At 46.9% G+C, this 22117-nt stretch overlaps 1 protein-coding gene across 1 annotated transcript in view; it reads left to right on the top strand.

Annotated features, from left to right (window-relative positions):
• LOC135898841 (uncharacterized) overlaps nt 1-20982 on the top strand; it is a 97224-nt gene extending 76242 nt beyond the window's left edge. The window contains exon 5 of the mRNA XM_065428005.2: nt 18628-20982. Coding sequence (XP_065284077.2) covers nt 18628-18936 — 309 coding nt within the window. The 3' untranslated portion in view covers nt 18937-20982. The remainder of the gene's footprint in view (nt 1-18627) is intronic.
• Nucleotides 20983-22117: the final 1135 nt, after the last annotated feature.

The following is a 22117-nucleotide window of genomic DNA, read 5'->3' as shown; positions in this document are numbered from 1 at the left end:
TAGATATACATTTCCCCGGCGCTTATAACTTATTTCGCTATCCTCGGGTGTCACGTGCGCCTCGTATATAAAGCTATATATACGCCGCTGAGTATAGCATGAAACGTTAAACCCGAAGGTGGGTAATGCCTTCCTGAACAGTCCATAAAATCTCGATCGCACTCTGCACGTATGCAGCCTAATTTTCTTGCGTCACGTTGCCCCAACCGATTACACTTACGTCGTCCCCTGTTGAGCAACGCACACCATTTCACCAGACCATCGCTGCGGTACCCTCGAAATCTCGCGCGCTGTGTTAAGGGAGACTCGCGTCTTTCCTTTTTTTTTCACTTCTTTCCTTTTCTTTTTTTTTACTGTGCGCGAAACCAGTTGAGAAAATTTTGTTTGCCCAGTGTCTAGTATTCTGTGCGCGAAGAAGCACGAACGTGCCCTGAGGATAGTGTCACCGTGTACGTTTCGGTCGTGATATTGTGGATGTTCTCTCTCTTTCACTGGGGCAACCTTGACCGGAACATCCTGGTCCAGAATAACCCTTATCAGCAGAAGCATCGGCATTTCTTCTTTTCTTTCCCAGTTTTTCTTTTACTTATTTAGATCGCCCATTTGTTGTGTGTTTTACGCTGTGAGTAACATCATCTCGCTACCAGGCGTTCCCGTACCGCGTGCTTGGTTGACTGTTATAGCCATCCTCGTAATTACAACTGACAAACCGCCGCCGGCAAGGCTCTTCGAAGCATGTAAATCTCGAGCTTCGTTTCTTTACTGCGAGCAAAATGCATATTTATGGGATCTCTGACAGGCATCAAAACTTAGAGTCCTTAACTACGTTCTTGGCTTACAACAGCGGCGTCCAGGGAGTGCTTGTTGGGGCAGGGTCTTGATCTTCTTGAGCACCGTTTTCTATAAACGTTTTCATGAATAAACTCACTTTCCAAAAAAAATTATGTCTTCTCATTCTACGTTTTATACCTGCCTTTACTAGCCACACCCTCCAGCAGCGGAGCAGCGTATACCACTCTTCTTTGAGGCAAGGCAGCGGGATTCTGGCATCCTTCGCATCACACCTAAAACAGTCCGTGAACTAAGTGCGCATGTTATCTTTGTTTGTTATGGGTGTGCCTTCCGAATTCTGAGCACACATTGGCCATTGCTTATGCGCTGAGCGCTATATGAATTTTCGCAGAGGTTATCGCTCTACAACACGCGCTTGTTTCTTAATGTCACCGCTGTCCATCCCTTCTGTGCAGCTCGAAATAAGAGACAATGCCGATTCTGTTTTTCAGAGGTTTGCCGTTTCTCACAGATGCATAGTGAAGGTATAATCATTTCAGTGTAAGAAGCCCGTGCAATAACTTCGCTGCTAGCCTCGTGCTACCACAATTAAGAAACTGCGGCTGAGAGCAATTTTTTTTTCGTCGCGGTAATGTTTGTAGCCACACTTGTAAACCGAGTAAGTGTCAGCTGACTTGACGCTGTCTTCTTCTGTCATCCTCTATTAACGTTATCTCAACAGATCTTCAACCGTTAGATGAATAGTGGAACCAGTCACTTCACTTGTGGCTGACCGCCTCGACCTAAATGGGGCCCAACAGGTTTCCACAAGGAGGTTTCGAGATACCTTGCTGCGAGATTGGATGGCGCGATAAAGGATACCCCCCGAAGCACACTCACTGCGCGTATACAGGGTGACGCAACACGGTTGGGAGCACGCTTCGACCTTTCGCATGGATGCACCCTCAAGCGCGCTGTTGCGGCATGCGCGCAAACTGGCATTTATAGCGCGGCCGGCCCGAACAAGGCGTCATCATTACAGCAATATGAACCCGCGAAAGCAGTAAAGAAAGAAAGAATGGAAGGGAGCCCGCGAAATGAGACACACTAATGTTACCTCAGCTGTGAGCTCGATTACGGCCCCTTTATTATAGTTCTTTCTCTCTTCAGCATCTCGGAAAGTATCAGCCCCTAATGGCGATCATTTCATATTTATCACCGATACGTAATGATGATTAAGTGTCCTCGGCGGCGCGATTTTGACGCCGAGGCGTTTGCTTCTGGCACGCGTTAGCGGCCACTTTGCTGGCAGGCGAAAATTTCGCGCGCCTCGTCTGCAGGGTGTCGTAAGAGCTGAAATCCTGTTGAGTGACAAACTGTGCCCCGCGCGGCCCTCTAATTAGCGCGAAATGGTTTCGCTAAATGCGGCGTCACGGAAACGGCTCCCCCGGGAGTGAATAAAGTCCGTCGCAAGAGGCCGTCCTGCCTTGTGCGCAAACAATCGATTAACGTATCGTAGTTTATTCTGTGGTGAAGCGACTAATAGTCAATTGTTGAATTCCTAAAGGAAGCTCTGCTTCGTACTTCGCTTCTTACTTCACTTTATATATATATATATATATATATATATATATATATATATATATATATATATATATGAAGATGTGGATTTACATGAACATTACAGTACGTATAACAAGTTCTATTGCATATTGTGGCTACGATTATTGCACTGGGAACCTGAAACTACACAAGTTTTGTTTACATGCGGTGTAGAATCCGTATCGTTCAAACATGACTGTATTAGAGAAATGGTACAAGAACTTTCTTAACACTCGGTTACCTTATTTTTATAATTTTACTTAGTCCACTTATTCTGTGCAATAATCGATCTTTATTTTTGATGCATATATATATATATATATATATATATATATATATATATATATATATATATATATATATATATATATATATATATATATGTCCGGAATTTTATTGCCGGTGCGAAAACGCTAGATTTTGTTTCGCCAAATCGCAACGACATATGAAAAGCACGACTGGAAAGGATCAATGCCATCTCTGCTATAGATAAATATTGCTTCTATATGAACGTCGGTGCAATGCGTACGACTAAAAAGCGACTCGACGTCACGCGGGCTGTTTCGCTACGACACGCTACAATGAAAGCTGATCGGTCTGAACACACCAACCAACTACCGCCGCAAGTCACCGCGAGACATCTTTTATTTACCTCGCGCGTGAGCGCCGGCGTCAAACCAACAAAATTTGGCTCGAGGTAGCCGAAATAAGAAAATAAAATGGGGGGGGGGGAGGGGGGAGGACGCTTCATTATGCACAGTGAAGAGTCTTTCGTCCACCCAGCGATCACAGATAACAGTGTCTCGAGCGATACGCGCCCGCGAGGCAATCATTGCGCGTTGCCCAAACCTAACCAACCATTGCCGCAGCAGCTGCAACCTTTCGACGCGCTCATACTATAGCTGCGTCGCCCGAACCTCACGTACGCTCTGCTGAGCAGTCCGCGGCAGCCATGAATTAAACGCTTATACCGGCGTCTCTTCCTATCTGCATACTGTGTGTACAGCGAGCCGCGACACGAGCTTCTCGACGCGAGACGCCATCGACGTTTCCCTTTATATGGTGTTTTGCGGCGCTCTGTATATGCGGTACCGCCGCCATCAACAGCTTGCGTCGCGTTGATGTGCCTTGCGTAACAAGTATATATAATCTAGCTCGCCGTGTGTGTATATAACCGAAGAATGAAGAGCGCCCGAATTTCTCTTCGAAGGGAGCGATCGAGCGTGCTCGGGCGTTCCCTCCGCGTCACTCCGCGGCGAGATCCGGCCGTGGAAGAAAAGCCTTCGTCATCGCCCCGACTCTCGCATTCTCTCGATCGCTTCCCGAGCTCATTACAACGCGCTTGGTTAAGCTTCGCATGGCGAAAGCGGGGCGTCAGCTGCTTCGAGGTGAAATCCGGCCCTTGAGACGATTATTGCGGGCCTCCTCCTTTCATCGCCCCTATTTGGGGCGCTTCGCGCGGAAAGGAGACGCGTGGGCTTTTGTTCTTCTTTTCTTTTCTTTTCTTGCGAGGTTCAGTTTCCGAAAATTTTCGCGCCTTGTGAAGAGGTTAATTATGAAGTTTACAGATTTAGTGCCTTGGTATCGAGAGCGATTTCAATAACGGCACTGCTTTGATGCATTCCTTCGCGGATGGCATGGACGTATAGTGCCAAGTAACTAGTATTCACAATACTGTTAGTTTGTTTGTTAACTTGCGGGCGACAACTCGTGCCTTATCATCCCTTGTACCAGCTTTCGTCCTCTTTTACTCCCTGCGTCTGCGTCCGAATTTTTTGCTCAAGCGTTTTGCTCAAATATCACCTGCAGACGTTTCTCAGCTATTGCAGCAATAAAACGTGGTATTTGGGTTCAGATTTCTCATGTTGTATATGACAAATGAAAAGAGTTCTGAGATCATGGAGATACTGTAACTGTGTCGTAAAATGAACATATATTTACCCATAATATATCGGCGTACAATATCTATTTTCTTCATCGTATCTGAGTGGTTTACAAACCCTATGTGTACATATATTACTTAGCCTCTACAATGACACATGTAACATTGTATTGATTGTAGTAATACCCTTTGCCACATATTAATTGTTTGCACATGTCGTTGCATCACTGTTTTCAGAAATGTTTGCTCTAAGTAAGTATAGGTTGAAGAAAGCGTTTCTTTGCCACCCAGCCGCGCACGCAAGCGGTAAAAGTTTACGCGATAGGAGGTTAAATTTATATGGGCTTTTCTGACAATTAACACATTCGTACTCCTTATCTATGCACATTCGTACTCCTTATCTATACTCCTTATCATGTCACGTTGAGCCGAATTTCTCCCTTGTTATGCCGACGTCTCCTAATTGGTTGAAGCAGCAGGGCTCGTGGCATGTGGATAATTTTGGACAGACCCAAGCGGTAATAGAAACAATTGAAGCAATTAGCGTGCCTTAACCTGCAATGAAAAATACTTCATTTACAAATGCTGTTGCAGCAACTGAAAGAGACGATGAAATTTAATAACAAGAATGGCTCATTGGCCTAAGCAGGGGTACGAGTCAGTGGTGGGGATCATGAAACAAATCAAGAAACAAAAAAATATATAAAATAAAGAACACGATAATAACCTTCAGATGAAGCTGAACTCATGCACAATTTTCCCATGGAAAGTTTATAACTCGCAGGATATCGGCCTGAGGTGGTGGCGTAGAGCACCAGAGTTGGGTAAATATTTTATCGGGAAGTATCGGTTAGTTAGCATCGTGAGTTCGCGGTTCAAGATAGCCATCCACAGATATAGTGCCGTCCGGAAAGGGCACGCTGAAAGCTTCGTCATAATAACACTTCGAGTAAAGAGAAGCCTTTACATTTGAAATAGTATAAGCCACGATTATTTGCCGCCTCTCACAATACTAATCGTTGTTCCTTATCGTGTCGTTGTTTGGGAAAGATTAAGCCGGCTTTAGTGAGAGACGCCCGACATTGTAGACCAGAACAGTTAATTGTCATTGGTCACGTTCATATAGACGAATACATCCGGCCGATATAGCCACACACGTCCATAGACGCCTATATGGAAGGACAAATAATGTGGTAATTAACGACGCTAAATGTGGGAAAACATATCAACAGCGCAGTGTTGAGACAAATGTTTGTTCCCAGCTTGCTCCCTCTGTGAGGGACGCAGTTAGCCGCCGTCACGTGATTCTACCTAGTACGCCACGCCCACATCATGCACCGGCCTTTCCGGTGATGGTTCTTGGGGTTAAAAACGTCTGTAGCAAAAAGCAGTCACGCAGCTGTTGCAAACGTCCAAATAAGTTCGCATGGCTATCACCACCATCATCAACAGCAGCCTTCTTTGTCTAATTCAGGACTAAGGCCTTTCCCAATGAAAACACGGCTACAGTCGTCACTAAATGCTAGAAATATTTCCGCTTCATATTTGAACACTCTACTCCACCTTGAATATTCTTGGATCGCCCGACAACCGCTTTGCCCGCGGAAGCGTGAGGGAATGCTCGTCATTTCGTGCGAAACGCTCGAAAGGCCAAGAGTCGATATCGGCGCGCATTTTCTCGGTGATCTCGGCGATATTGCCGCGTTAAATGCGTTTCCGCTCCGGGGCACATTCTGGTGTACGTGGCTGAGATCGGAAGGACCATTTCCGTTATGCAAAAGCCTAGCTTTATGATTATGAGCCCGATAAATGTGCTATAGGTAGCGGTATTCTCCGTTCGCGTTTGTACTATATATATATATATATATATATATATATATATATATATATATATATATATATATATATATATATATATATATATATATATATATATATCGCCTCCGAAGAGACCTAATTTCCATATTTCACGGGGAATAATGCGAGCGCCGTCGCGATTTCCTGTTCCACGCATCTGCATGTTCGTGTACGTAATGCGTTTCGATGGTAATAATAATGCGGGTTACGGTGCAGTGTTCCGAAAACGTTTTGCGCGATGTATGAAAGAAATTATAGTTTAGGACTCCGGAGATATCTTGCATGCAGCACTTTCCTTAAGGTCCTCCGTTAGGCGTGTTTCATGAGCAGCCGATGAAGGCTTGCTTCATGGAACGCCCGAAATTTGTTTTGCGCTTAACAATGGCATTTGTTCGGACGTCTGTCACTAAGCGGTCGCTGTATGCTGTCAACGGCAGGGAGTAATCGAAAATGCGATTTTAAAGGCCACGTGATATTGTGCTTTTCTGTACGCTCAGTTAATAGAAGGTTTATCGCGGTGGGCGGACATCAAACGTATTTGTTCTCTAAGTTATCACTCTAGGCGCTCCGACCTTTCCTTTAGCTACGTTAAACCAGCTGATGCCTCTTTTAGAGATGCCTGCTTCTCCCTCCTATTCCAAAAACCCGCATACCTGATACGCCCTGTGTGCATAATTCTATACGATCATGTTGAATCTCGTATGAAAGCGAGCAAATTCACGTAAATAACCATGTGACCATATAGGATTATGGTAATCAGCAGACAGTTTCAGTAGGTTTTCAATCCTAGGTTTCAGTTGCATTATTTATGTGCAGAATAATGCAAAAGGGAGGAAGATGAGGCGGAAAAATGAGAGCGAATGACGAGGACATTAGTTGTAGACTGAATGGTTATATATACCATGTGCTATGATAAGTGCGTAAAGGTAATTGAAGGTAACAGAAGGAAAGATGAGCTAAAATAGAAAAAAAAGGGGGGGGGCAGGGGGCTTTGAACACACGCGCGATGTAGCACACGACAACTTTCTATAAGTCAGTTAGTCTACATGTTCTCACGAAGCGCAGAAACGCGTTAAACACATTCTGTGCTCGATTTTTATGAATGCCCTCTTCCCTTGTCGGAAAAGACAATCCTGTGACACTGGTACAGACTGTCATCCTCAGCCGGAGAAAAAAAAAGAAAAGCTGGCAAAACCAAAGGGACTGCGGAGATTTTCTTGAAGTTAACGCGGAAGAGTCTACGGCTGATATGGTTAGAGTGCGAAGAAGGGTAGCTAAGCATCCAATGCTACTTTAAACCACTGCATAAACTATCGTTCCTTAGTATATTTCTTATTATTTTGTGTCTGTTTGTTTCTGACAAAAGGGTAAGATTTCTAAAAAAAGTTATGCACCATTATAGTTTTTAAAGGTTTTTGTTTAACGACAATTTAATGAAAGATGTCCCCAGTATTTAATGCCGAGCAAGGGCGCAAGGCAGACAATAAAGCATGGAGATAAAAAAGGAATACTGCCAAATGTGTAATAGAGACAACCATTGCCCACTCCATAATACATATATTGTGTGTTTCTATGGAGCCTTTTAGTAATGTTTAAAAACAGCTGCTTTCTTTGTACTCACCGATGATTGTCAAACTACCGACCACTACGCCAGCCGTGAAGTTCCACAAGGTGGTGTTTTGAGCCCGGTTTTGTTTAATGTGACTTACATTGGGCTGGCAGAATTCCTGCCACAGTCGGTCAGTCTGTCAGTTTACGCTGATGACATCTGCGCCTATGCTTCAGGAGTGACTCCTCTCCAGGTTCACGCAAGGTTGCAAAAGGCTGCGACAATGACGTCTACTTATCTTCAGAGACAAGGCTTCGGAATTTCAACGGAAAAGTGTGCATTAGTCGCCTTCACGCGAATGTCGATGACTGGATACCCGGTGTCTATCAATGGCCAGCCTATCTTGTACAATAGAACCCATAGATTTTTATGGATCATTTTCAACCGCCACCTTTCCTGTAGCCCCCACGTATTCTACCTAAAGAAGAGACTCCTCTCAATCAGTCACCTTTTCTAAGCCGTTGCTGGATAATCATGAGGACCATCGGTGCGTTCTATGCTTCAACTATACAAGGCGCTCTTCATGGGTTTCTTGCGTCACAGCACTCCGATGCTGTCAAGCGCCCGGAAGACAAATCTCAGTGCTTAAGTGCATGCAAGTTGAAGCGCTTCTGGGTCACGTCTGGGTCTAACACGATGCACTTAAACAGCCACAACAATTGCCATCGCCAGGGAACACCCCATCAGTACGTGTATCGTCATAGACACCCTTAGACATCATCTCCGTCACCTTTACCGACACCAGTCTGAACGCCTTGCTTCTCTCACGGAAAGTAGACCAGAGGCAACCTTTTCGGGCATTGTACCCTTGTACCGATCCTTTCTTCCATCCGATTTCACCCCTGCAGCAAGATCACCTTGTCCTTTGGGATGACTCCGGCAGCCACAAGTGCGGCTTTCCATTTCAGGAGTTGAAAGAAGTCCGACTTGCCAACTTGTGCCCTGAATCAAGCCGCTCTATATCTACTGCATGATTCATACTCCAAACGAGTTCACATTTATACAGATGGCGACTCTTCGACTTTAACCAGCTCTACTGGTGCGGTAGTCATTCCGTCGATGTCAATCTGCAAGAAGTTCAACGTCAGCCCCGTCGCAACATTGACAGGATCGGAACTTTCCGCCCTCTGTAGTTCAGTGCTATGTGGATGGATGGATGGACGGACGGACGGACGGACGGACGGATGGATGGATGGATGGATGGAAAAACTTTATTGACAGTCCTGAGATACGCGATTATTGCGCTAGATGTGCAGCAACAGTCACCAAATGACTGGGCTCTATTCTGTGACTCAAAGGCAGCCCTGCAATCACTCTTATCAGCTTTGCGCCACAGCCCACATGAACAATTGGTAGCAGAGATACGATTACGCTACCATCAAGCGGTGGACAGAGGCCACAACAATGTTTTTTTCAGTAGCTATCTGGGCACTGCAACATTACTCGCAATGAAAGTGCCGATAAAACTGCCCGTGAGGCACATGATGAATGTGAAATGACGAATGTGAATGTGATGAATGTGAAACCGCGATACCATTGTCGAGAACGGATGCAGCGCAGCACCTCAGTGGTCTTGCCCATATTGTTACTCTAAGAAAATGGAACACACCGGAGTTCACCAACCAGCACCTATATGCCATGGACCAGCATATGACATTACAACTTTTGCCTGGACATAACCGACCGGAAGAAACGCTTGTGCCGCCTGCAAATAGGAGTTTCTTTCACAAATACCTACTCATTTCTAATTGGAATGGCAGACAGTCCCAGTTGTAAGACATCTGGTATCGAAGAAACGACCAAACAGCTCCTGTGTGACTGCCCGACGTACGAAAACGGGAGGAGTGCCCTTCGGACAGCATTGGGATGGCACTTAATACGATGATGATGATGATGATGATGATGATGATGATGATGAAAAACATTATTTATCCCTCTTTGAAGGGAAGGGGGCACGGAATAGATGGTGGGGGGAGGAGCTACTTGAAATAGTCCTCCTCTATCCTCTCAGCCCACTCCAGAATGGCCTCATGAATGTTGGGCCTCGACCGGCGCAAGGCAGCCTCCCACTGCTCCTCACTAGATATTAATTGCTTGAGGAAAGGGGGAAGGGGGTGCTTAGGCACCCCCACATGATGTGGGTTAAGTCTGATTTGGGCGAGACAGAATTTACAAGAGGGAGAAAGGTAGATGGAGGGATGAATGTGGTGAAGGAGGTAAGGGGGCGAAAAGGTGTGAGTCTGCAGCTGTCGCCACAGAACTTCACACCTGCGCGGGAATTTGCCCATGAGTGGCGGAGAGGTTAAACGGTCTAATCGGTAGTGTGTGCAGATGTCGTGGTAGGTAATAAGCCGATCGCGCGTTGTAAACGGCGCCTCCTCCGTGGCGAGGTCCGACGCATCTGATGCCTGAGCCCGGACTGTAAATCCTCGGGCACTGGCATGAGCCGCCTCGTTTCCAGCAAGGCCCGCATGTGCGGGAGTCCAGATTAATGCCGCAGTTTGACGGAAAGGATGGGCCACAGAGGAGAAGATTTTGGGCCCGTGGCCTCGAGCGTATGCTATGAGCAAGGCCGCAAAGGCGCTGGTGGGTTTCTTGAAATGCACCAGCCCGTGTGACCACCTGTGAGTGACTCTGCGATGAACGCTTGTGCGTGTAACAGTGGACACTCTGAACTCCTTTCTTCCTTCTCTTTCACTTCCCTTTCTCCCTTCCCCAGTGCAGGGTAGCCTGCCGTGCTCAGCCTGGTTAACCTCCCTGGCTTTCTCATATAACTCTCTCTCTCTCTCGCTCTCTCTCTCTCTTTCTTTAAACATAGCCGTTTTAAAATAAACGGACAGTTCTTTCGGGGACATGCCATGCGCTGTGGCAACCATGGAAGGAGGGCTAATACGCTGTAATTTACCGCTAATCAGCGAAAATTAACAATTGACCTATAAACTTTCAATTTCAGCGGTGGGACCGTTACAATGAGCAATTACGATGAGTCCGCTGCAATTAAGGGCGTAAAGCCTAATTATTGGGGAATTACTGACTAATTACGTTGTATCACCCGCTACCCTTTGGTCACCACACCTAACGCCATGTTTCCGAAGGAACCGTCCTTTCATTTAAAAAAGGCTGTTTTTCAATATTGCTACATGTCTTCGTAGGAACACCCGGTAAATGCATGTCTCCGAGCAGTCAGCGCTGCCCGTCATCAAGCTGGTTCTATTTACCAGTGAACCGAACAATTTTAGTCCTGATTGTTTACATCCTCAAAGCTATGTTAAGAGGAAGCTTAAGCTCGGATTCAACTCAGATACCACCTATTCAAATGCACGTAATACGCAGAACCACTTTTCTGAGATAACCACTGGTCCGATTTTAGTGAAATTTATTGCATTTGAGTGAGAAAGTTAAGTTCTAATGACTATTGACGTGAACTTTTGATTTAGAGCCTTAATTGTTTAAAAGTAATTTTCGAAAATTAGTGAGCTTCAAAAAAATTGAAGCACAATGTTTACAAATTCGTAGCTTTGCACCAAGAAATCGCAGATCTGTGAACTGCATCCGTTAGAGCATCGAAAGTGGACAAATTTGAAATATCAATTTATATCTTACGTCAACTTGTTGCATTGTTTAAAAGGGTTCTGCAAACCTTCTACTCACCTATAGTTACTCTGTTCGAGAGCTACGCATAATATACATCAATTTTGTCCGCTGAGGGTGTACCATTAGGTACAATTTACAGAGCTGTGATATCGTTTTTCATTGCGGAGTTACACAGTTGAAAATTTGATAGTATCGCTTTCTGAAAATTTGTGATTTCCAACAATTCTTACTAAGACATTTACGGCATAAATCGAAAATTTTCTATCAACGGTCACTATATTTTGATTCTTTTTCTTTTAAATGCAATAAACCTAATCAAGTTCGGTGCAATTGTTGCCGAGAAAAACGATTTCTCCTTTCCCATGTATGTAGAGGAACCCCCGAGCTAAGGCTTCACCTTAACTGCGGGGGGGCTTTTGAGTAGCCCAGCTCTTCGAATTATTCCTTCAGGGCCCTTATAGAGGAGAAGTCAGTTCTATTCACCCGTGTGTCACTCGGGCCGAGAGGCTTAGGTGCACGGTGTTGCCTATTCTTTCCAAGCACCATCGCGCGTCCTTTCCCATCCGATGACCGAGGAAGCCTGCAAGACAGCAAGACAGGCAAGCCAGAAGGGGCCACTTGGCGCCCGGCGGTAAAAAGAAACAGTGCGCGTATGTCGGGAAGGAGAAGGATTCCGGCGAGAAAGAGCCAATAACCTGACGACAGCGGTGTGGCCCCTCGTGTTCTCGGCTAGCAGGCGCGCGAACTCGAGCGGGGAGAAAGGCTGGCGTCACCGGCGTCGCCTGCGTCGCGCAGTCGTCCCAGTACGTCGGGTTGCGCTAACGCCTCTCGCTCGGCTCGGCTCGGCTCGGCGTGGCCGCGGCATCGCGAGAATTGCCTCGGCTGCATGAATAATTCACCGGCGGTCGCCCCCTTAACCGGCGCCCGGCCACCCCCACGTGCCCCCCCTCTTCCATTGAGTGCGTCATATACACACGCGCGGCCACGCTGGCTGACTGTCGTGCGCCGTCGCTTGCGAGCGACCGACAAAGCGAGAGAGGAACGAATCAACGACTTCGGGCCAGCCGTCGTCGACGTTGTCGTCGCTTACGAGGGCGCATTCAAGCGGGAGCCCGGCGGCTGCCTGCCTGCCGCAGGAAACACCCAACCGAGCGAGAGCAGCCTCGCGTCTTGAACCTGGCGCCCGAAAGAGGCAAAAGCAAAAAAAAAGCAACAACAACAACTACGCGGTTAGCCAGGCAAACGAAAGCGCTGCGCCCACTACCTCTCTCTCTCTCTCTCTCTCTCTCTCTCTCTCTCTCTCCTGCCCGCGTCCTCGCCTGCTAGATGCAGCTTCCTTCTGCCCGGCGTCTCTGCCTGCATACGAGGGGCGAGAGAAAAAGCAGCAGCGGCGACGCACGTGGCGCATAAACGAAAACAAGAGCGTGCTGCGAAGCAGAAGACCCCAGTGGCAGAGGGACCGACCGCACATACTATACTCTTGCCGTGCCGTTTTCGTAGTCCGCTTCATAAAGAGAGTCGCCTTTTGTGTGCCTTGTTTATTTCTCGATGTGCAATGCGCCTGCCGCTGATGTGCCTGCGACGCCGTCACGCTTTCTTTTTTTTTTTTCCTTTTCTTCTTTTCCGGGCATCTAAACGCGGCGCTGAGCTACTTGGCGAGTTGACTCCGATATGAAATTCGGAAAAGGCGCCCTCAGTCGCGGCGAGAGAATCGGGACCTCGTATTTGGCGTGCGTGTGTGTGCGTGCGCGCGCGAAGGCGCGAATGCGCGTTGCTCTCGAAGATGTGGCAGCGGCGGCACCGCGAGCGAGTTTTGTGTTTGGGCTTTATCTCCGGGGCGCGGCATGTATTATTCATGGTTAGGTATGAGGAGCTTTGGGAGCTCGGCCCTTGGAAAGCACGCGGTCGTTCTTCGCTGTTCCTTTTGAGGATGCTTCGCGGCGTGTCAGCGGAGGCGTGCGAAAAAGCCAACGCGTTAGAACGAAGGATGCATTGCATTTGTGATGTGTAGCTATTGCGTTGCAGAGAAGAAATAGATGTATCGACAGAAAAGTTACATCGACAATCCATTTATTCGTATCAGAAAAAATCTAGTGAAATACGAAAAATAAGTAAGCTGGCTGCTTCCAAAGACTTGTTTTAAGTATTCCGAGTGGAGCAAGTGCATTCAGTATTAAAGCCACGACTTAATTTTGGTGCTCTTAGCCCCATTGTATTTATCATTGTTCAGCGAATGTTGTCACAGAAATTACAACACTTTCAGAAACTAGAAGGTTTGAACTCTTGTCTTGATGAACGTCTGCGCAGATGGCTTTAGCGAAATTGCCGAAGAACGTCAGAAATTCGTGACGGGCTTTGGGTGTTGTTACGTGCTTCGCCGCTTTTTCTGGGACAATTTCCCCTTTGTAGGCATTGCGCAACGGTCTCTAGAACGCGTAGAACCGCCAGGCTTTTCTAAAGGTTGACTTTTTCTAACCCTAACATGACGCTCGCTCCGAAGATAGACGCTGACTTGGTCCCGGCCATCTACTCATACGCACTTATTCAGGACATCTACTCATACGCAACAACACAGATCTCAGGTGACAGCTATATACAGATGTGAGATCAACTTCTCATACCTAGCAAGGAGGTGTGTCTTACGCACCAGTTTGCGGTACTGCAGTGCATAAAAAAAAGAAAAAAATAATTGACAGTGCACGTATAATACCGTATCGCGACGACCAGGCCTTCTTTTGGGCAACAGCAGGAAACGTAAAGTGCGCGGGACACGCCAGCACTTTTTCAATGGGATTGTTCATGGGGTTACGCCGAATCATACTGTGCAAACAAAATATCTCCAAATTCCAGTGATTCGCATTCACCTGACTCAGTTACTGCGAACAGCATGTCATTACCCCCTATCCCGACTCCCCAGTATGTTATATCGTGGTCGTTGTTATTCTTTAAGTGATTATTAGACTTTCAGTGCTCTAGCAGAGAAAGCTCACAAAGTTTGGAGATGTGCTTTAGTTGTGTAGTTGCACAGCTGTAAACTTAATCCTTAAAGTTTGTTTCCTGATCGGCAAACTTTCAGATTTTTGTAGTACGTCCATAAAGATATTGTACATTCGGCAGTCACCATAATTTCAGTACTTATCAGCAAAAGAACTTGTTGTACACAGTTTGGTGTTAACCCAATGAGGCCGTGGCCAGTCTAACGTAAGGACTTATTTGGCTCGATGTTTTCTTTTTTTTCTTTCCTATCACCCACTCTTCACGGCCAGCCGATCTCGATGATAACGTGCGCGGAGACGGTTCAATACGGTTCAATAATAACGGTTCAATACTCAGATCGTTGCGTGAGTGGCAAACTTTATTCACGCATATACATATACAGTTTTCTTTGCAGAAGTTCTAAGACGATACTGCGGAACGACGATACAGCGGAACGACTTTCAGAGACGGGATGAACTTTCCAGGAATTCAATACAATTCTGTTTCATTCTCCTCATTGAGGAATGCTTCGAGGAATGAAAGCGACTTTCTGTTGCTTGACCATGTCCGGTGGGTATATCAGCCCCTTAACAATTAGACGAGCGCAGATACTCTCTGTTAGCTCTGCCCAAAATTCCGTAAGCAGGAAATCGTACTTACGCTGTTAAGGTAAATAAATACCTGGGATACTATGAAGGAAGGCCCGAGTTTTGCAAAGTTGGGGATCTCCGCGAGCTCTGGCGACACTCTCAGATAAATGAGCTAATAGTATCAAGACACAAAACTCAACTCTTAATACGTCTCCAGTTTCATTGGCTTATCCTGATTCATTCTTAGGTTATCATCACTTGGGCATTACTATAGTGCCTAGAATATACGAGCATATTGTAGGCACTATAGCATTACCTCATGGGCAGCTGAGAACGGAGAAGTCACGTGGACAAGCTGTGCGCGCCTTCTGTCATTTATTTATTGTTTCACCCAGTGCATTACCTGTCCAAGTAACTTGTAGGGAAAAAAAATGGCACCATTTAACGTATTCAATAGAAAAGAAAGGGTTGGCGTGAGATTGCACCCCGTCTGCACTGTTGGCATTCGATCGACGGTGGATAGACAGATTACGTCCGAAAGAGGAGACACGCCCATCTTGAGCCCCAGAAAGACGTGGAAAGCGGCTTGCGTGTATATATGGGCGGGACAGTCCCAGTATTGCGATATAGTCTTGATAACAATAAGCAGCGCCGGCATGTAACACCGCCCAGCCTTCTGTGTTTGAAACGAGGAAGCGGCGTGCGTAGGATTTACTCGTGTTGGCATGCCCGACTTTATCTCGACATTTTATCGTTTGCTGCTATCGCGTGCTGCGCGCCATCTTTGTTCACTCACTGCCGTCGAGCAAGCAATGCAGGCGAGCGAGAAATTCGGGGCATCCTGCGTTACACCCCTGAGCACAATGAAACGGAATTACCACGGTTAACGGAATGTTCACGATTAGGTTTACTGTGTCACTTTCCGCCCGGCGAATTTTCGGCGTACTTTTTCAGCCTCTTTCCAACCATCAGAATGGAAACGAAGAACGAAACTTCGGTGAGAGTCCGAGAACTGACCGGAAATAGCGGCATAATGCATAACACGCAGCGTATAGCCGCTGGTGTACTCGAAAGGGTTGATGGAATAGGGGGAAAATTGAGATCACGAAGGAAGGAGGCCAGTGGGGGGAGGTATAGGGTTGCCGTGATGACGGCCTAATTGCCGTCGCCACCACATTGCCGTCGGAACGGCGTCGCTCGCGTGCATGTGAGCGCGCTTTTTCCGGCAAAAGGCGACTGCGCAACCGCGCCACGCCTGGGCGGTTTCTTCCCGCACGTGGCGAGAGGGAAAAGGGAGCGGAGGCCACATCGACGACGGAACGGGAAGGAGGGGAAGAAGGAGAAGAAAAAAACGGGACGCGAGCAGGGGGAAGGGTCCTCGCGGGAGCCCCGCGCGTCTGTGCGCTCGCGTTGCGTTCCGACATATTAATTCGCTAAAGGCGCGCATTACGGCGTCGGCGGAGGCTCATTTCGGAAGGAGGTCCGCTTAATTAACGAGTTCGCGCGGTCCGCGAACACGCCGTCGCAGCGGCAGCCGCCGGGGGATGATGACGACGGCTGCAGCCGCGGGGCCTGGCTTTGAGTGTCTCGTGCCCTCCTTCTCCCCCTACTCTTCGCTTTCTCTCTCTCCCTCGCTCTCTCCCCCGACTATATTTACTCGTTCACTGTTCCTAACTTCTGCCTATGCGCAACGAACGTGGCGCATGTACTTGCATTATAGTTCACACTCATCCGACTTTTCGGCCGATATCTTGTAACATCGTTATAATGTTCAACGTCCCGAGGCAGTTCGCGGGATATAAGTGACGCCATAGTGAGTGGGGGGGGGGGGGGGGGGGAGATTGTTCTGTATCAGTTTTAACCACCTGGGGGTTCTTGAACGGGCACCGGAAGCACTGCACACGAGCCTCTTTGCCTCTATCGGAATTCGGCCACCCCAACCGAGAACCGAACCCGCGACATAGGGCTCAGCAGTACGCCATGTTTCTGACATTGCGATTCACAGAGCTCCGTGCACACGTGTGCTACAGGGTATGCGTGCCTGTGTGCCTTGTCTCTCGCGTTGACGCTCTGATATAGCACGAAGAGTGGCATTGCGCAACAATCCGGAAGTTGTGGTGGGTTCTGTATGCTTCACGAAATGATGTTTATCGAGCATAAAGTTGAACGACGCTGGCGGCAGGAATGAGGAGACGAGGAGAGAGAGAGAAATTATACAAAAGAAGGGGAAGCAAAAGCAGCCCCTCTATAAAGCTGATTATCAAGGCGTACGTGTAAGAATATCCTCTGTAATTAATACAGTGGGAAAACGAGCCAGCCTTATTACCACTAATATTGCTCTAACTTCCCACTTTGAGTGAAAATTCACCGTTCTTTTTTTTTTTTCAAGCGAGTGAAGTGGAAATATAGTTAAACTGCAATGTGTTTCCGAAAAATAGCGGGGCAAAGCAAGTTCTTTCGCCTTGAAATGATCGCATAATTAAATTCTCAATTTGTTTTTGTTTTTTGCCCCAGTGACAGCTTTCTCCTTCAGGCACTCTGAAGTCATTCGTGACTTGCCCTTGTACCACCCATAGCTCTGTACAATCAATCGCTCGGTGCAATCCCTAATTTTTTCCAACAGTAAAAGGCAAATAAAGTCACTAGAGTGAAAGAAACTGCCGGCTCGATTCGGCTATGGCTGTATCCAACCGTGCCGGCTTTATTCTGCTGGATATAAAGCATAAGTCTAGATGATGACATATGAATAGATTTGAATAAAGCAGCGCTACTATATGCTGGCTTTACGACGCGATGATTTTTTAAGAGAATTTCTTCCTTATTTACTTCGCTCGGGTTTGACATATCTGAGATCCGGCTATCTTGTAACCTCTTCCAGAAAAAAAACGGTCGGTTAGGTCACTTTTAGATGTCCTATGAACATGAACATTGTACTAAACGATACGTCTCCAGGCCGAGAACACGTAGCAATAGTCAAGAATTAAGGATATAATCAAAAAGGAGTAAAATTGGCCGTAAACACTCGTAGAGTGTGTGATATTTTACTACTAGCACCACCTACAGCATATGCGCTAACTTACAAGCGCGTGCGCGATATCCCGGATGTTCACGTACGCGCCACGCTTTCGCCGTACGCGTCGAGTTTGCGTGCTTTTGAAGGCAAGTTCTTGTTTGCTACTTCAAACTGGTGTGGCATGTCTGAAATTTGGCTATATTGTCGCCACTTCCAGAAAGAAAAAAATAAGAACGTGTCAGCCAAGTATTGACGCTCAAGAAGGCGATGTCGACATAGTTGCGCGTGAAATACGGTACGAATAAGATACGAAATGGGTGAATAATGAACATGAAAAAGGGACGCAATAGAGAGATATAATCGACGTTTTCTCATCGAATCACTTGAACCACCATGTACGGTGACCTTGTCTTATTTGGTGTCGACACTTTGTAGACCCTTTCTTTTTCTTTTCTTGGGGAAACTCAGCGTAGCCGGGACATATACGAACACGGTTCTATCAAAATACAAGAAGTTGAAACAGGGACAAGGTCTCTCTTGCCTAGCTTTATTTCTTGAACCCTTGTTTGGAGCTGGAGATAGCGCTATCAGTACCGGCGTTGCTACCCTCGTCTACGTCTCGCGCTATCCCTGCTGTACATTCAACGCTAGTACGTTTTCATTGTGCTGAATCTATCCTTTTTCTCTTTCGCACTTTGTTTAACCGATCTCTCTCCTTCATTCCTTCTCTCAGGTGAAGATCTGGTTCCAGAACAGGCGCATGAAGTGGCGCAACTCCAAGGAGCGCGAGCTGCTCTCCAGCGGAGGCTCCCGGGAGCAGACCCTGCCGACGAAGAGCAACCCGAACCCGGACCTGAGCGACGTGTCCTCCTCCACGGCGGCCGCGGGCTCCACCAACGGTCACGGCGCTCACCCCCACCAGCCGGTGACGGCCGCCGCTAGCCTCGCCGAACACCTCATGAGGGCCTCGCGGGACGAAGACGACGACCGGCGCTCCGTGGACGTGGACAGCGACGAAGACGTCGAGATCAAGGTCCTCTGAGCGGGGGACACGTGACGCGAGCGGTTGTCCCCCTGCGTTGTCGCTGCTGTGCCGGCGCACATACCGAACTGAAATATGACCCGTGTACACTGACTTGTTATGAACTGCCTTGCAATCTTCCTTCGTGACATTGAACGGTGGCAAGGCCCTCCCTGGCTCGGAAGCACAGCCAGCGCCGTCGAGAGAAAGGTGTCGAGATGCCCTCCCACAAAACCTTGTTGCACACTGGACACGTACGGGTGAAAAAGGCGACTCGTGTACCGTCGCAAGTCAAGAGACCTCTCATCAGAAACGCGGGTTCCTCTGTGACGTGTGACTCAAAGCCGGACTCCGAAATGGCACAGCGTCGCTCCGTGCGATATAGATGCCCTTTGGTGTAGAAAGAACCGCCTGAACCTGTGCCGACAGAGACGCTAGCTCCGTATCTGGAAGGACTTCTTAGGAAGAGCCGATTCCTGTAGGTCTTACTACGCACTTTAGCTGGGCAGCCTGATTTCTCAATACACGTGTGCAGTGGCTAACATCGGTGCAACTTCAACTGGTCTAGAGACCGCTACTTGAGCGCTGCTTTGAAGGCTGCCAGATCTACCTGAACTAAGTGATCAACAGCGATTTAATTAAACCTGAACCACGAGTGTGTCGCCAGACTGCAAACAAAACCGACAAATAACGTGCGTAAAATAGCCTCTTGCTCGGTTTCATGAACAAGTGATTAGTTTGTGCGCAACGTTTATCCACTGTACAGTCGGCGGCTATCACGCGAGTAAAGACTTAGCTAGTTCAGTAATGTTTGGTGCAGTTAGCCTTCGGCGCACAGCAGATGATACTTGCAATCTACATGAAATCGGTTAAGGGTTGGCCACATAACCGCGTTATCCGTGGAAGAATTCTGAAGATCTCCCGAGTAATGTGCTCTGGGTACGTGGCGCCTACAACGTCTGTGTTGGCGTCAGGAAGAGTATAGCGTTCATCAAATGATTTGACATGGAGGCGGCTTGACGGTATTTATGTATACAAAAGAGCTTATGTTTAGCTTTGGCTTTACTGCACGAAAGAGCAGCCAACAGCAAACAAACTATTGATGAGCTGCGTCTGGTTGCGTGCGTCAGACACTCGATGCCAAACTTGGTGACCTCCAGTGGCGTATCGATGCACCCCCCCCCCCCCTCCCAACCATGAACCCAACGTTGCCAGAAGTATACAATCCGTGAGGCCGTTCAACATGCCGCAATTTGGCGGTAGTGAAAATAGCACCCCATCCTTGCCGGCTGCGTCTTCAGCCGCTTTGACGAGTGATGTGGGTTCTTATATTTCTCGTGCCACCTAAAATGCTGAATATCACCTTTAAGCTAAACTTCCAGTCGTTACCAAGGCATTTGGAAAATATAGAGCGGATATCACAGTGCGAGAAGTGTTTTTACCTAGTCCATATTTTACTAAAGCTCGTTTACTTCATCAGAGCACACTGAAACCAGGGAAGTCAATGCGCTTTCATTACATTTTTTTCAATTTTTGATTCTTTCTTGTAGCCCAGAACTTGAAGAGAACCTCAGTAAATTGGAATACTAAAGTCATGCTAATCCTTCCAAACGCAATATTCCAGACGAACATTGCATTTTCTAGTGGCAACGACGTTATGCGTTAACGGCTTCGGGAAGCCGGTAAAAACAGCCCCATTTCTATCTTTCATTCATTAGAAACTCAAAATTCCTCTCGAGCTTTGTCAGATCAAAACTGCTAAAAGGATGCCCACACTCCACTACGCTATCGTTGCGAAGTACTACTGCAAGTTTAACCACGAGTACGCGGAGTTTGCTTGGTCACTTCGACCATTGTGCGGTGAGGTCGGTTAACCAGAGGCTCAAAAAGAAGACGAAGAAGAGAGCATGCGAATGTGACGCAGAAAAAAAACTCTTTGACTTAAAGGACGGTCAAGAAAGAAACGTGATCCCAGTGACATATGTGAGGTGCTTCTGTAAGCCATGTTCCTCTCTTGTTGAGAGATTGCATCTGCACGACTTGTACAATAAACCCGTGAAGTTTGTATGATTGTCATTTCTTGCTGTTGCTGCCGTGCTGTTTGCATGCGAATTTTGCTCTGTGTACGATAGGACAACACAACCTTGTCGGAAGACAAAAAAGACTATGCATACGCTATCACGTATATCTGAAAAATCCGTCAATATTCCTATGAATTTTAGTAGAGCTAACAAAGAAGGAAACGCATTGCCTTCTGTAATGAACTTTTTCGATCCAGATTTTTTTTTCCATTTAGCGAATTGAGATGCTAGAGACACTGAGAACGACAACGTTCGCGCTCAGAGGAAAAAGTGAAGGCTGAATACGTTACTACCGATATATGGAGTTCTGCACTAGATGTCCTTGTCACGTCTCATCAATTACACTGTTTACTCAACAGTCACGTGGTCCTTCAGCATAGAAATGATCAGTTTATTTCGAATAAAATTGGCGTCTGAATAAAAACTAACATACCTCCAAACCTCTTCTTCCAATGAAATACACAATACCCACATGCATAATTACATAATGTCATAGGAGATTGCTGGGCACGTGTGTTATGGCTCATACGTCATTTTTCATAGCGGAGTGGCATAAAAAGTTAAAGAAGTCCTCATGACGTGTGTTTCACACGACTAAAATAGTTATTGATTACGTGTGGTCGTGCGGGGGTATATCTGCATTGTATGAACACTTAGCGCTACTTCGCACAATTTTGCAATAGTTCCGCTCTGTACTTCATATACTATTGGTTCTTAGTTCAATTCTTAGTCCTTTAGACACCTTCAAGCAGCCATAAGTTTTTGCAACGTTATTCTTGATGCCCTCTCATGCGTATAGGCGTTCATGAAGTAGAAGTTCAAAACTTCTCAGCCCGAGACAGCGTTAAGTGCATCCGGTATTTTGAAACTGCGAACTGACGTATTGCACGCACGAAAGCACCGCCTTAAGATTGCTCTCGCTTTATTTTTTTCGCTTAAACGTAAACTTTGTAGCAGAGGAGAAGGCCATTGGTTGGTGCTGCGGCCTCACATCATCATTCCGAAGTTAACCATTACTGGAAACAAAACGGATAAATGTCCATGTTCACGTTAAGCAAGCTTTTAAACGCTAATCAACTCACTGAAGCCTCTGCGGGTTAACTTGTTTTTAGCACTACAGC

Source organism: Dermacentor albipictus, chromosome 3, assembly GCF_038994185.2.
Source record: "Dermacentor albipictus isolate Rhodes 1998 colony chromosome 3, USDA_Dalb.pri_finalv2, whole genome shotgun sequence".
NCBI lineage: Eukaryota > Metazoa > Arthropoda > Arachnida > Ixodida > Ixodidae > Dermacentor > Dermacentor albipictus.
This window is presented reverse-complemented; position numbering and strand designations above follow the sequence as displayed.